The 12,345-nt window shown below is 46.9% G+C and overlaps 1 protein-coding gene across 7 annotated transcripts in view; it reads right to left on the reverse strand.

Annotated features, from left to right (window-relative positions):
• Nucleotides 1–2,185: 2,185 nt before the first annotated feature.
• The window catches only part of ST6GAL1 (ST6 beta-galactoside alpha-2,6-sialyltransferase 1), a 42,904-nt gene continuing 32,744 nt past the window's right edge, over nt 2,186–12,345 (reverse strand). For all 7 annotated transcript variants that reach the window (XM_066326016.1, XM_066326019.1, XM_066326020.1 and 4 more), the window contains 4 exons: nt 11,850–11,947; nt 6,875–6,976; nt 5,483–5,657; nt 2,186–3,636 (listed from right to left, as the gene is read on the reverse strand). In XM_066326016.1, the coding sequence (XP_066182113.1) occupies nt 3,395–3,636; nt 5,483–5,657; nt 6,875–6,976; nt 11,850–11,947 (617 nt within the window). In that variant the 3' untranslated portion in view covers nt 2,186–3,394. The remainder of the gene's footprint in view (nt 3,637–5,482; nt 5,658–6,874; nt 6,977–11,849; nt 11,948–12,345) is intronic.

The raw sequence follows: 12,345 nt of genomic DNA on the forward strand, positions 1-12,345 counted from the left end.
ATCCCTCTCCAGTGTTCCTGTGTGTTGAAACCATTTTCCATATGTTTCACAAGACAAGGCTGTTAAACAGCTCATTGAGTTTAGGTCAAAAAGAGAAGCAGCTGTTTGCTTAGAGCTGAGAGAGACACAATTTCACCTTCATCTGCACTTCCAAAACCAAGCTAGAAATAAACACATCCTCTCCCTTGCTAGTTCTGCCTTCAGAAAGGAGTCCTGATCTACAGCTCCTTTTGGAGTGAGGCACAAAGCCAGATGGGGCTCAGCTTGCTCCCAGCATCTGCAGGGAGCTCCGGAGCTGCAGGTGCCGAACACACTAATGCCAGGTAACCCCACAAAGTACAACTTTCACTCTGCTAGGAATGCACAGGGACAGGAACTAAGGTATGTACAGCCATGCACACCAATTATCTGCTCCAAAATGGAGCTTGATGCTTCCATCCTGCGCCTTGTATCAGCACCTGATGCAAGCGCTGAAGTTTCCCTGCCAGGCTGATACAATTCCCAAATGAAATCAAACACCCACAGCCCTGGGCAAGAGCATCAGACTCTGCAGAGGAAGATGAGCCATCCTGCCTGTGCCCACCACTTCAGCTGTGAGCATGCACAGAAACAAGGGCTGGGCAGCTTGTGTTTCTCTTCAGGGGGTGCCAGCATGTATCTCTTTAAGCATCACTATTGATTTAGTGGTGTGTTGCCAGATCCAGTTCCCACTCACCCTCTCCATTCTCCTTAGGGCACTTAGGACAGGTGTGTTGACTCAGGGGCATACAGTTTGAATTTCTGGGACATTTTCCCCTTTTCTTTAGTGAAAGCAAACCACAAAAACCCACAGGCAGCTTTGTCAGCCCATACCATGGAAAATCTTTAATGACAACAAAGTCCAGTGCTCCCCTGTCAGAAACATACTGTCATTCCTTCTGCATCCCCCAAATACTTCTTTGTTCAGCCATGAACTGCTGACAGTGGCACTTCCCTCCTCTGGGTTCTGCTCAGACCAGACAACCTCTTCCCATCCATGTCCATGTTCCCAGCCAAGCCAAAGAGGGGTAAAACCAGGTTCCAGCTGGAAATATTTCCCATATACTTACAGAGCATCCTTCCTAGTACTGAGTCCCTCAGTGGCTAACTGGAAAGGGCAGTGTTGCCCCTTTCTCCCCTTTCTACATGGACAGAAAACTGCACCCTGCTAAAGACTGCAGGAGGACAAGACTTTTGTCACAGTCTAGCTATTACTGCCCACTAACTTATACCTGGCTCTTCTAAATACCAGATTGGTCATCACTTGCACTTTATATTAGATTTCTATCTAGGCAGAGAAAAAAAGGAAAAAAACAAGGGTTACCACCGGCTTATTTTAAGTTCTGTCATAATTCCTGTAGAAGTCTGTTTAGACTGTAAATGAATCACATGTTGGATGAAGCTAAAAACTGTTACCATAACATTTGAAATTGATTTGAAATGAAATGCTCAGTGCAGACTATTGCCCCTAAGTAACCAAGGGTTCTGAGAGATCTGGGGAATCTGTGGGACATTTTGCCTCCTTGCAGGAGCCTTGTCAGGGAGCAGGTGGGTCTGGGAGCCCAGGTGAGCAGCAGGCAGGCTGTGCTGGCTTCCCAGGAGCCACATCCCATCCATCCATTACACAGCCTGAGCCAGGGAGGGTGGCTGGGCTGGGCTCCACAGTGGGGGAGTTGGTGTAAAATCATGTTGTGAGAAATAACAGATGAAACAGCCTAGGAAAAGAGTCAGAAGCTATTTGAATCTCAACTAAACACATAGTAGGAAAGCAAACTGCTGTGGCAGTTACCTCCCTTGATCCAAGGAACAGAGAGGTGGGGCTGTCGAGACCCAAGAGTGGAGATGGGGAGAGGATTACTGTGGCTCTCCCAAGCAGCCCCTTGTGGCTTTTCCCCTGTAAGCTCCCTCCTCCCCTAGCAGTGAAAAGAATTTTTTCCAAGCTGCCTGCATTGCATTCCTGTCCTAGTGGAAGGTGGTGCAAGCACCTGGACCTTTTTACCTGTATGTAATTTTTAAACACTGACAGATCCAGTCCATCCCAAGAGATGGCAGTGCAGAAAGGCAGCCCCCGAGCTGCAGCAGCAGCTGTGCCTGCAGTGGTGCAGAGCTGGTACAAATCCCAGGGCCACAGAGACAGGGCCTTTACCATTCACCACAACCAGGCCAATGACTTTACAGGATTTATTCAAAACAGGAGAAAGCTTTCTTTACAGACCTGATGAAACATGAATACAGAAGACAGGGAAGGTGTTCTCACCAACACTCTGAGATTGCAGAGCCACCACTTCCACCATGCTGCAACAGGAAGAAGCTGCCTTTCTTAGCTCTGTCTGTGTCTCAGCAGGAGAAGCAGAGCACCCTCTCCCTCCCCACCACTCATGGAAGTGGCAAACCTGCTCCCCACCTATGCAGAAAAGCACACAGCAGTCAAGAGATCCCTTCTGTCGGCTTGCAGAGGGCTGGAACTTATCTAGCAGCAGCTCTGTGGTGTTTGTGTTAATCTGTACAGTAAGTAATTAATCAACAATTGCAAAGGTGGTGTAGCAGAGAGCTGGAAAAAGGCACTGACTTCCAGTGAGTTCTCCCATTTGTGCCTTGAAGCATCTTGCCAGAACCTTTCTGATAAGAAGGGTTCTTCTGTACCAAGCCCAGCACTGTACTGGAAAAGTGAATGATTACTAAAATTTATTTTAAATTATTAAAAAACAAAAGTAAAAAGATTAAAAAGTCTTGCAAGATTCACTGAAATATTAATTGCTTTCCTCTTCCTTTGCCAAAAATGTCACCTGAGTGGTTTCAGAAGTCTTACAATTTGGAAGGAAGTTCACAGACTGTTTATAAAATCAAACATTTTGGATTAGAAGTTTAGCTTATCATTACACAGCTTGACAGCATTTCCGTAAATCAGGCCTACTCTGAAGAGCTCCTGACTATGGGAACAAATTTTAAATGATTTTTCATGTTTCCCATTGGGATTTTCCCAATGGATTTTCCCGGGATTTTGGCTGTCGCAACCCCTTTGAAGCAAATCGAACTATGCTCATTGTACGATCCCAACTTGTGCAATCTCTGCTCAGAAAGCCTCTGCTGTGCCTCCCCTACACTGTCAGCAGCTGAGATGAAGCCAGAGGTATCCACGAGCTGCAAGAGCCTGGCTCCACTGGGAGTCCATTTATTGCAGTGACTCCTGCAGGTCAGTGGCTGTACCACAGTGAGCCTTACAGCTCAGAGTTGGTCAACAAAGTCCTAAGAGCAAGCCTTGCTACATGGAAGAGCTGTCAAAACACACCAGTGCTTAGACCTACCAAATATGACAACCCTGATTTAAAAAGTGCTTTGAAAGTCAAGGAAAACGAAACACCGTAAAACCAATCCGTTAGCAATGCACTTTTCGGAAGCCAGGCAGGGTGACCTTCCCACGAGTGTAGATGTCCTCATCCGTGCCCTGGTTCAGGTGCTTCACCAGGTTCTTCTCGAACAGGAGGGGGTGGTAAGCTCCCATGGTGCAGGCGTGGTCGTGGAACTTCTGGTAATAGTGGCAAATGTCCGTCTGCCGCTTGGAAGGGAGAAACTCGTACACGTCCACCCGGTCACACAGCGTCATCATGAGCACGATGCCTGCGGAGGGACACACAGCAGACACCCCACGTCACACCAGAGACAGGACTGAGCATTCCAGAGGGACAGGCAGCCAGCAGGCAGTTCCAAGGGGAAGGGTTTCCTTTATTAACGTTCAGAGCAGAGGGGCAGAAAACAAGCCTGGCCAACACAGGGCTCTTTTCTGAAGCCCTCCCTTGCAAAGTCTATGATCAATGTGATTTCAGCAGATTTCATTGTTTACACTGACAGCCATGCCAAAAGGACAATTTTTTAAGAGTACTGCCATTATCTGTGACCTTCATGGAAACCTGGGTGTCTGCCAAGCAAGCACTGCAATTAGCTGATCCGAACAGCCCGCCTCAAACCTGCCTGACTAAGCAAGATGAGACCTCTGCCTTTGTCCCAGCTGCTCCTTGTGAGTGCAGGGAACATAAAGGCCCTGTGCTGGGGGATGCTCAGGGAGGCTGAGCAGCCTCTGCTCTGCAGGCTCCCCGGAGCAGAGCAGTGCTGCCCTCCTGCGTCTCCTCCACCGAGGACATCACACCAGTCAGTGCTGGGCACAGCCAGAACACATGGAAGCCACAGCTACTGGCTCTTTTTCTTCCAAGTGCAAGAAATAGCAAGAATGTATCAGAGAAATTGAATCAGTGTGTGATATCACAGAAAATTCAGGCAGGATCTGAGACATCAGGGACCATGCAAAACCTGAGCAACTGTAAGACATTAAAAGAATCTAAACCGTTATTTTAAACATGTTTTCATCCACCTTTCAAATGAAAATTTTCAATCACACTCAGGCATTCCAGGGAACACAGAGCTGGAAACTGGAACTCATCTATGCCCCTGAATTTGGCAAGGTGACTTGTTTTACAAAGCAAAAAACAAGGTGACTTGGCCCAAAGTTAAGCCCTGGAGGAACTGCTGTCTGAGGAGTGTGTCTTCAAGCCTGTAACTCCAGTGAACAATTCTGCTGCTGAAGTCATTGACTGTGCTGTCACGCAGCTGCTCTACACATATCCAAGCAATGATTTAATAGGTGCTGTGCCTGGCAAAAACATGAAGCAACTCTGTTTACACAAAGTGCCTCTGCCTCAGCAGTGATGGAACAGAGGTAGAAGAAGACAAAGGGAGGAAGCAGAGCAGTTGGACAGTCCATGGCAAACAAGACTACATCTATGCTGTGATTTCAAATACATGGCAGCTTCCCCAGAGGTTCACTCCTTTTTATTCAGCTGGTCACGAGAGCTTCTCTCCACTGAGCAGGAAACCTTTTGCAACAGCAGAATGCAAAAAGGAGTTCCTTTGCTAAGGAGGGCTTATCACTGACCTTTTCAGGGCAGCTTCAGTCTGACCTTCTACAGACTCCCAGAAAGTCCTTATAGATATACACATACATAAATTTATATATAAATAATATATAGAAAAGAAACAGTCACAATCTTAGAATTCATTTACAGTAATCAGATTTATTTGCCTGACCAGACCTGAGCCTGCAGGAGACACATCCTTCCTCTGGAACCCTGTGGGGGAGACACATCCTTCCTCTGGAACCCTGTGGGAACTGCTCTGGCACTAGGAGCCACAAATCCTAGAGACCTTCCCAGTGTTGCAGTCTGTTCTCCTTTTTCCACCTGGAACTGGGCCATGTTTGAGATTGCTGTTTCAGAGGGGTGCTGCAAAGCACTTAATTTAATACAACTGAGCTGCTGCTCTGAAGACAGGAAGCTTACATTTTGGCACAAGACAAACACTGTAAAAACAACTCTGATAAGCACCATAAATTTGTAGTTGTCTTTGAAAAAAGACATCCTGGAGAGTTCCTGCCTGCAAACTGAACCAGAAGTTTAGAGGGCAATTATCTTACCGAGCATTCCTGATGATGGTGGATTAGGCTGAATATGCTCCAGGGAATTCTCTTGCAGAATATCCCAGAGCTGCCACTGCATTTTGGGATTCAGGATATAGAAGGGCTGCTCTGGATATGTTCTACGATATGCCTTATAGCTTTCAAAAAAGTTGTAATCTGGTTTTCTGTACCACTGCAAAACAGAAACAGGAGGTCAGATTCTTTATTTCTGGCCCACTTCACTGTAATCAACAGGAAACAAGGATGAGTTAACCTGCTCCTGCTGGAGAAGAAGATCCTGCTACACGCCCTCACTCACCCAAACATCCTCATTCATCATCCCCTTGGGTCACTGCGGTGACCTGACTAAATAAGCAGGGCAGGAAAACCCCAAATCTCAATGAAGAACCATTGAATGGGATCAGCATCTTCTGTAATTTCATTCTGCACTCCCTAAGAGCAGAGGTGTTGAGAACTCTGCCTTAAATGTTCTAGACCCAGATCCTCCAGCACATTGCAATACCAAGCATCCTCTTCTGCAGGCAAGTCCTGAACCATGCTGAGCTGATTTACATCCTTAAATTTCCCCTTTCAGCAAAAACATAGCAATGGCTTACATTTTCCTAAAGTAATTTTGAGACTTTTTTCCCCTCTGTGCTATAAATATCCCATCCTGGTTCTACTGACTCTTAAAGATGCTGTCCATGGCCCCTTATGCCTCTTGGAGCTGTGGGACCAGGCACAGAAATAAACATCAGTGAGAAAACAGGAAATGCAGGCCAAAGAAACTAATGCAAAGACCTCTCAGTTACAGTCAGAGCTTAAAATAAAAGTAAAGAATTGACTGTTCACTCCTACCTGGTTTTGCTGTGAGCCTCCAGAGCTCATCAAATATCAAACAACGCTCTTTTGTACTCATAATCAAAAGTGAATTGCTAGAGGGATTGCACACCCACACGTGAAACCTGCCACAGATCTTCAGAGGAGTTCCCAAGTCATTCATAATGCATCAAGTATATCCCATGGCTGACTGGTGCTTGAAATCTCTAAGCAGCAACCCTCAGCAAATCTTAGATTAACAGTCAGAGAGAGGAAACCATCCTATAATGAGACAGTCACTGCAGCCAGCAGCGACCTCCTCCCTGTGCCATCCATCCAAGGGAAAGTAAACGTGGTGACCCATTATCCTTGGCCAGAGGCCCTTCACAGGGATCAGAAGCAGGCAAGTGTTTTCTTAAGAACACTCATGCATGGGATACTCCCAGAAGTACACACAGATACATCCACAACAAAAAAAAGGCAAACAAAAATGGCCTCAGAATGACTGATTGCCCACATTAGGAGGAAGTGGTTTACAGAAGCACTTCAAAGCATGTGAATCTGATTTTATTTACAAAAACTCAGCCTTACCTCATGAATTTCTGCATGATATGGTGCTGGATCCCAGACTATTAAGATTCCAGTGTTATATAGTGGTTCCTTCAGGAACTGCTGCTCTTCAACAGTTACAAGCTTGGAAAACAACAACAGATAGAATGATATGCAGCATGCCAACAGAATTTGCAGGCAGCCAAGCAATAAAACACCTGAAAACAGCCAGAGCCACCCCAGTGCTGGTTACTGAGCATGGCCCACTGTGGGCAGCAAGGACACAGCCCCAGCAAAGCCCTTCCAACACCCAAGCCAGTGGTACCTAGCAGCAAAGGACTTTGTGGAGAGTCACAAGAAAAGCTGTTATAGGGCTTTGCAAGGCTTTCCATCCATCTCAGTGACACACTAAGGACAGGACCTGCAGAGTGAGCCAGCCGGTGGCAGGATCCCATCACTACCACACCAGAAGCAGGAGGGAACACCAGTTGCTGCCCGTGGTCACCAGGACAGTCCAGGCAGAGCCTAATGCAAACACACTGTTGGCTTTATCAAGAACCTTCATTTAACCCCCCAAAAAGGCCTGCAGGTGGGTGCTTTCTCCTCAGCAACAGGAACCCTAGCAGCCAGTGCTCAGCCTGCTGTGATACCATCAGTGCAAGAGATGAGAGACTACAGCATCCCCAGCCAATCCTGCCCCTTGCCAAACCCCCATCGCCTCTGTAGAGCAGGGAGGGGACAGCTCAGGCAGGGGAGGTTTCAATCTCCTGAGAGAGCAACGACAAGGAATGCTTCAAAAGAGATCTCTATAATCTGGACATAACCACAGCTGCTTGGGACACCCGAGGGTAACCCAGGTATGCAGCAGAAAGGAAATAATTCTTATCAAACAATTAATCTCCTGTCCTCCCCACACAAAGCCATAATCTGTACAGGCACAGCTTGTAAATATTATTAGCACAAATCATAAAAATCGGCTTCCATTTGTCCCTATTTTCTCCACAGATCGAATTATGAGCTAGCCAATTAGTCCCTGAGCAACCTGGCTGCCTTAGCAGCTGGCTGCCTGCATGGCTGTCCCTATAACCAGAATGCAAGGACACTGCAGCCAGCCCAGACAGGAATTATTCCAAAAGCAAAGAGTTTCCTCACATCTGTTCTTAACTCTATAGGATTAGGCCTTGTCCCTGTGCACTGCTTGGTTTCATTTCCTTACAGCAGCTAAAATATCTAGGCCACTGACAGCTGGAGTGTGCAGCGCTGCAGGTGTGGGCACCAGAGGCACAGAGGGGCACAGCAGCTGGCACCAGCCATCCCCTCAGCTGGACACGAGTGGGATGGAGCACTGCAAAGGGCAGGGGTATGGCAAGGAGCACATGCACTTTATTTTCATTGTTTCTACAGCCATGGGTGTTGGCAGAAGCACACAAACCCCAAGAGAGCTGTGACAGGCACAAAAGGAAAGGGACAAGAAACCAGGTGGGGAGCATCTCCACAGCCACTGTTTGCTGTGTCCTCCCACACACACTGGAGCTGGCTCTTGGCACTGCCTGCTAGCCATCAGTCACTTAACCTGTCTGCTGAAGGAATGTGGCTCCCCATTTACCTTCAGTGTCCATTTGTTGTTCAGTAGCAAGTGATTCCTTCTAAGTAGTAAAATTCATTTAAATTACCACACGACTGACTTGTCTTGCCCAGATTTTTGATCCTAATTAGTTAACTGATCTGTTGGTTTTCCAATTTCTTCCTTAGCCAGTTCACTGTGTAACAAGTTCTTGTTAATACAGCCCCTACCCTCTTAGTACATTTATTTGCCATATCACAATGATTTCCTTCTTTCCTGCTACCAGCAGTCAACGTCCTGTAATCTAAACATGCTCTCCTTTCCCACCACAGCCTTCCCCCATTCCACTGATCTTCTATCTCCTCGTTCTTCCTCCCTGCAGACTGTGGGTGCCAATAACAGCAAAGGCAGCCAAAGCAGAGAGGGCTCTCTGTGACAGAGAAGCAAGGAGCCAGCCCAGGAGAACTGGAAACAAGGGCTGAGAGGAACGAGGTACTCTGGCCCTTGGTCAGCTCTGCAGAAAGGAGCTGCGTCCTCCAGCGTGACACTGGCACTCCCCTCACACGTACTTCAGATCTTGTTTTCACAAGATGTGACTGATTTCCCAGGGCAAATCAATGCCTTGTGTCAGACTGCAGGAAAACATGCCATTAAAAAAGCAGCAGTACTGATGAACTAGTCAAGGCCTGAGAAAATAAATGAGGCAACATTAAATAAATTCTTTATTTAGAAAAAACTACCAAGCCTGTGGACCTACAAGCATATCCTCAGATCTGGAGGTCCCAAATTTCTTGCCTTCCTGTCAGTTCCAATCCATTCATCTTTCTCTCTGCACACAAATATACAAGACACTCCACTCTACTGTTAAAACCATCCACCCCCATGTACATCCTAGAGACTGGCCAGCAAATTACAGAGAAGTATTTTAAAATAATCATTAAGAAACTTAGGGCCAGTGGCCACGTGTGCCAAAGGGATATGACTCAATACAGATAATCTTTGGCAGGACAGATCAGATTCAGGAGATCCTATTTCCTTCACTTTGGCAGTGGACTGAGGATTTATCAGCAGTAAGAGCCAAAATAAAAGCAGCCAAGACCCAAACCCATTCCTTTTCCCAGTTAGAACGTAAGAAAAGCCAGCCCAGAGCAAGAACAAATCACAGCTTGTCCTGTACCTGATGCCTGTAAGAGCTCTGGACAAGGCACAGCTCCTGCAGTGAGCTACAAAGAGAATGTGATCAAGTAACCCCACTACCAAGACTTAAATGATGTCACCAAGACTAGAGCAGCACTGAACCACCCAACGTGCAAATAAAATCATTGGAGAAAACCAGGCTTCCAATCCAATGGTCTCTAAAGTTAACAGGGACTGCAGTCAGAGCTGCTCAGTTCAGAAACCCCAGATGAAAGACTCCTGCACTACACACACAGAAAGCATCTTTTTCCCTGGTCAGCAGCCAGATCAATGCTGCCTTTTGAGTTACCTTTAGCCTCTAAAACCTGCAGCAGTATTGTGCTCCCTGTCTCTGAAGTTTTCTAGGCTAGTGTCTCCATTCAGAGGGAACATCACCCATGACTGCAGGCTGATATGCATGGAGAACAGAAGCACTAAAATGACATGGCTGTGACTACACTTGGTTCAAAGTAGGAGAATCCACATGGAGAGTCCTATCACAGCTGTAGAACCACACAGTTCCCCTCCTCTCTGTGCAGATAACACTGATAGATAGCACATAGGTCATGCACATATTTTCTCTCCATATCACTGTAAGCTCGGCCATGAGCCCATCCTCCAGAGAAAGTTTGCTTAAGTGATAACACCTATCTGACATCAGAAAAATACAGAGACAGGAAAGATAAAAAAAGGAAAGACGTCTAACGGCACAGAAGCCAACGGTGAGATCTGTCTGCTCAAACCAGACTGGTTCAGAAAGGACAAACTGTCACCCTTCTGACTGGGGGTTTAATGCAGGGGGATCAAGATGAAGCAAACAACAGCAAAGAGCAACAAGTGAAGAGTGACCCAAGAGCAGAAAGAGGTAGCAACAGCATTCACACAATAAACAAAAATATCCTTTAAAAGACACACAAAATGAACTAGGCAAACTGGTTACATATTAGCTCTGTGTCTTCTTGCCTTTGAAGAGGATGGTCAAGCTCCCCTTGCTGTTTTGAAAATCTTCAAACTTCATTATACAGCAGCATGCATGTACTCCTTACACAGGGCAGGTAAGAGAACTCCAGGCCTACAAATGTTAGCCTTGGGGTAAGGAAAAGAAACTGCCTTTTTGGTTCAGGATTACAAAAGCTACACTTCAGCCACTCATCTCTCCCTCATTCAGTTCATCAGCCTGCATGTGCCTACAACCTCCTCCTTGTCTTGTGGGAGTGAGGAGATGCTTGTACTCTGTGCTGCAATGCTGCACCAGGTCTTTTAACCAAATGACTCCTGGCCTGTTTGGTATTTTACTGTCCTGCCCCATTCTCTCAGCAGCACATCCCACTGTGACTTCCCCTTGTCTCTGCATGTCTACACTTGACGATTTCTCTCCCCAAAAGAACAACCATGAAGGGCAACAGGTCTGTGGCAGAAAAAGTGCAACCACTCTGAGATGTGCCTACAAGAGCAAGAGTCCAACTCTACTGATGGACAAGTGGCAGACTGACTCTGCTAATGCACTGTGACACGTGGTTCTAACTCTAGACAGTTTGCTTCACAGCCTACAGCTGGCCAGAGGGAATCAGCAAAGGGACACCTTGATACCTACAAAGAGCTCTCAGAGGCAGGGAAGATTAACTCTGTAAGTAAGGCCTTGCATTAAAGGCACTTTTGCCATGCTCTGCAGTGAGGTCCTGGACCCCCAGAGCCCATCCCTCTCCTGGCTGTGCACCACCTGCAGCTTTAAACGTGTTTTTTTTGTCAAGTATCTTCAGTCATGTAGCAGCCCTGGCTAATGTGTTATCTACAGAGTCTGCAGCATTGCTGGGCAGTAAAGAAACACTGTTCTTTTATTAAAAGCCAAATAAACGTCCTTCATCTATCATACTCATGTCTGGGGAAGGCACAACTCATCTCTTGGAACACCCCTCCTTGCAGACCTTCACTGGCTGAGCTGTGGTGCTGTTCCTGCCTCTCACTCTGAAGGCACAGCAGCAGCATGGAGCTGGCCTTCCTGTGCCTACACAGAGCCTTTGAGCAAAGACAAAGCACAAACTACCTTGTGCCTGCAGTAAATCACAAGCAGGCTACTGCAAGTTTGCAAGTGCATGCCAGTGTCACTCTGGTCACCTCAGATTCATCAGCTGTCCCCATTCCAAGAAGAGACATCCCCATCCCACAGCTATGTGCTAGGGACTGGAGAAATCAGCTCCTGTTCTTCCCAGCTCCCAGACAGTGCAGCCACACAGCTCTGCCATGCTCGGCTGCTTGGTGCATATTCCTCAGACCTACCTGGGAATTCATAAGACGAATTGTTGTCTTCTGCCCCACATCATCCTGAAAGCCCCTGACAGGAGCCCCATTGAATCGCAAGACGGCATCGTGGCTGTCTGAAAGTCAAACAGAGGGAAAACCTGTGAGCCACCAGCTGGGTTTGAGTGGTACCAGAAACAGGTGACATTATTCACTTGCACTTCTCATACAATCCGCCTAATCCTTGCCTTTCAACCTAACATCTGGGAGCAGCAAGTCTGATTCTTTGGAGGAAGGCGTGGCTCAAACTTCATGATCAATACACTCTTTAAAACCTACTCTTTAAAACAACAACCCACTGCCAGGCTGAGAGCACAACCCTATCATTTGCTCTCCTTCTTCCTTTTTCCTCCTTCCAAACACTTGACCAGGAGATAGACCAACACACAATTAATTTACCATACAGCTGGCTGCAAACTTAGAAATTAGGAAGTAGTCGCAAGCCAGCATCCTCTCTTGCAGCCTGGAGGTTGAC

Source organism: Sylvia atricapilla, chromosome 10 (assembly GCF_009819655.1).
Source record: "Sylvia atricapilla isolate bSylAtr1 chromosome 10, bSylAtr1.pri, whole genome shotgun sequence".
In the NCBI taxonomy this organism is placed as follows: domain Eukaryota; kingdom Metazoa; phylum Chordata; class Aves; order Passeriformes; family Sylviidae; genus Sylvia; species Sylvia atricapilla.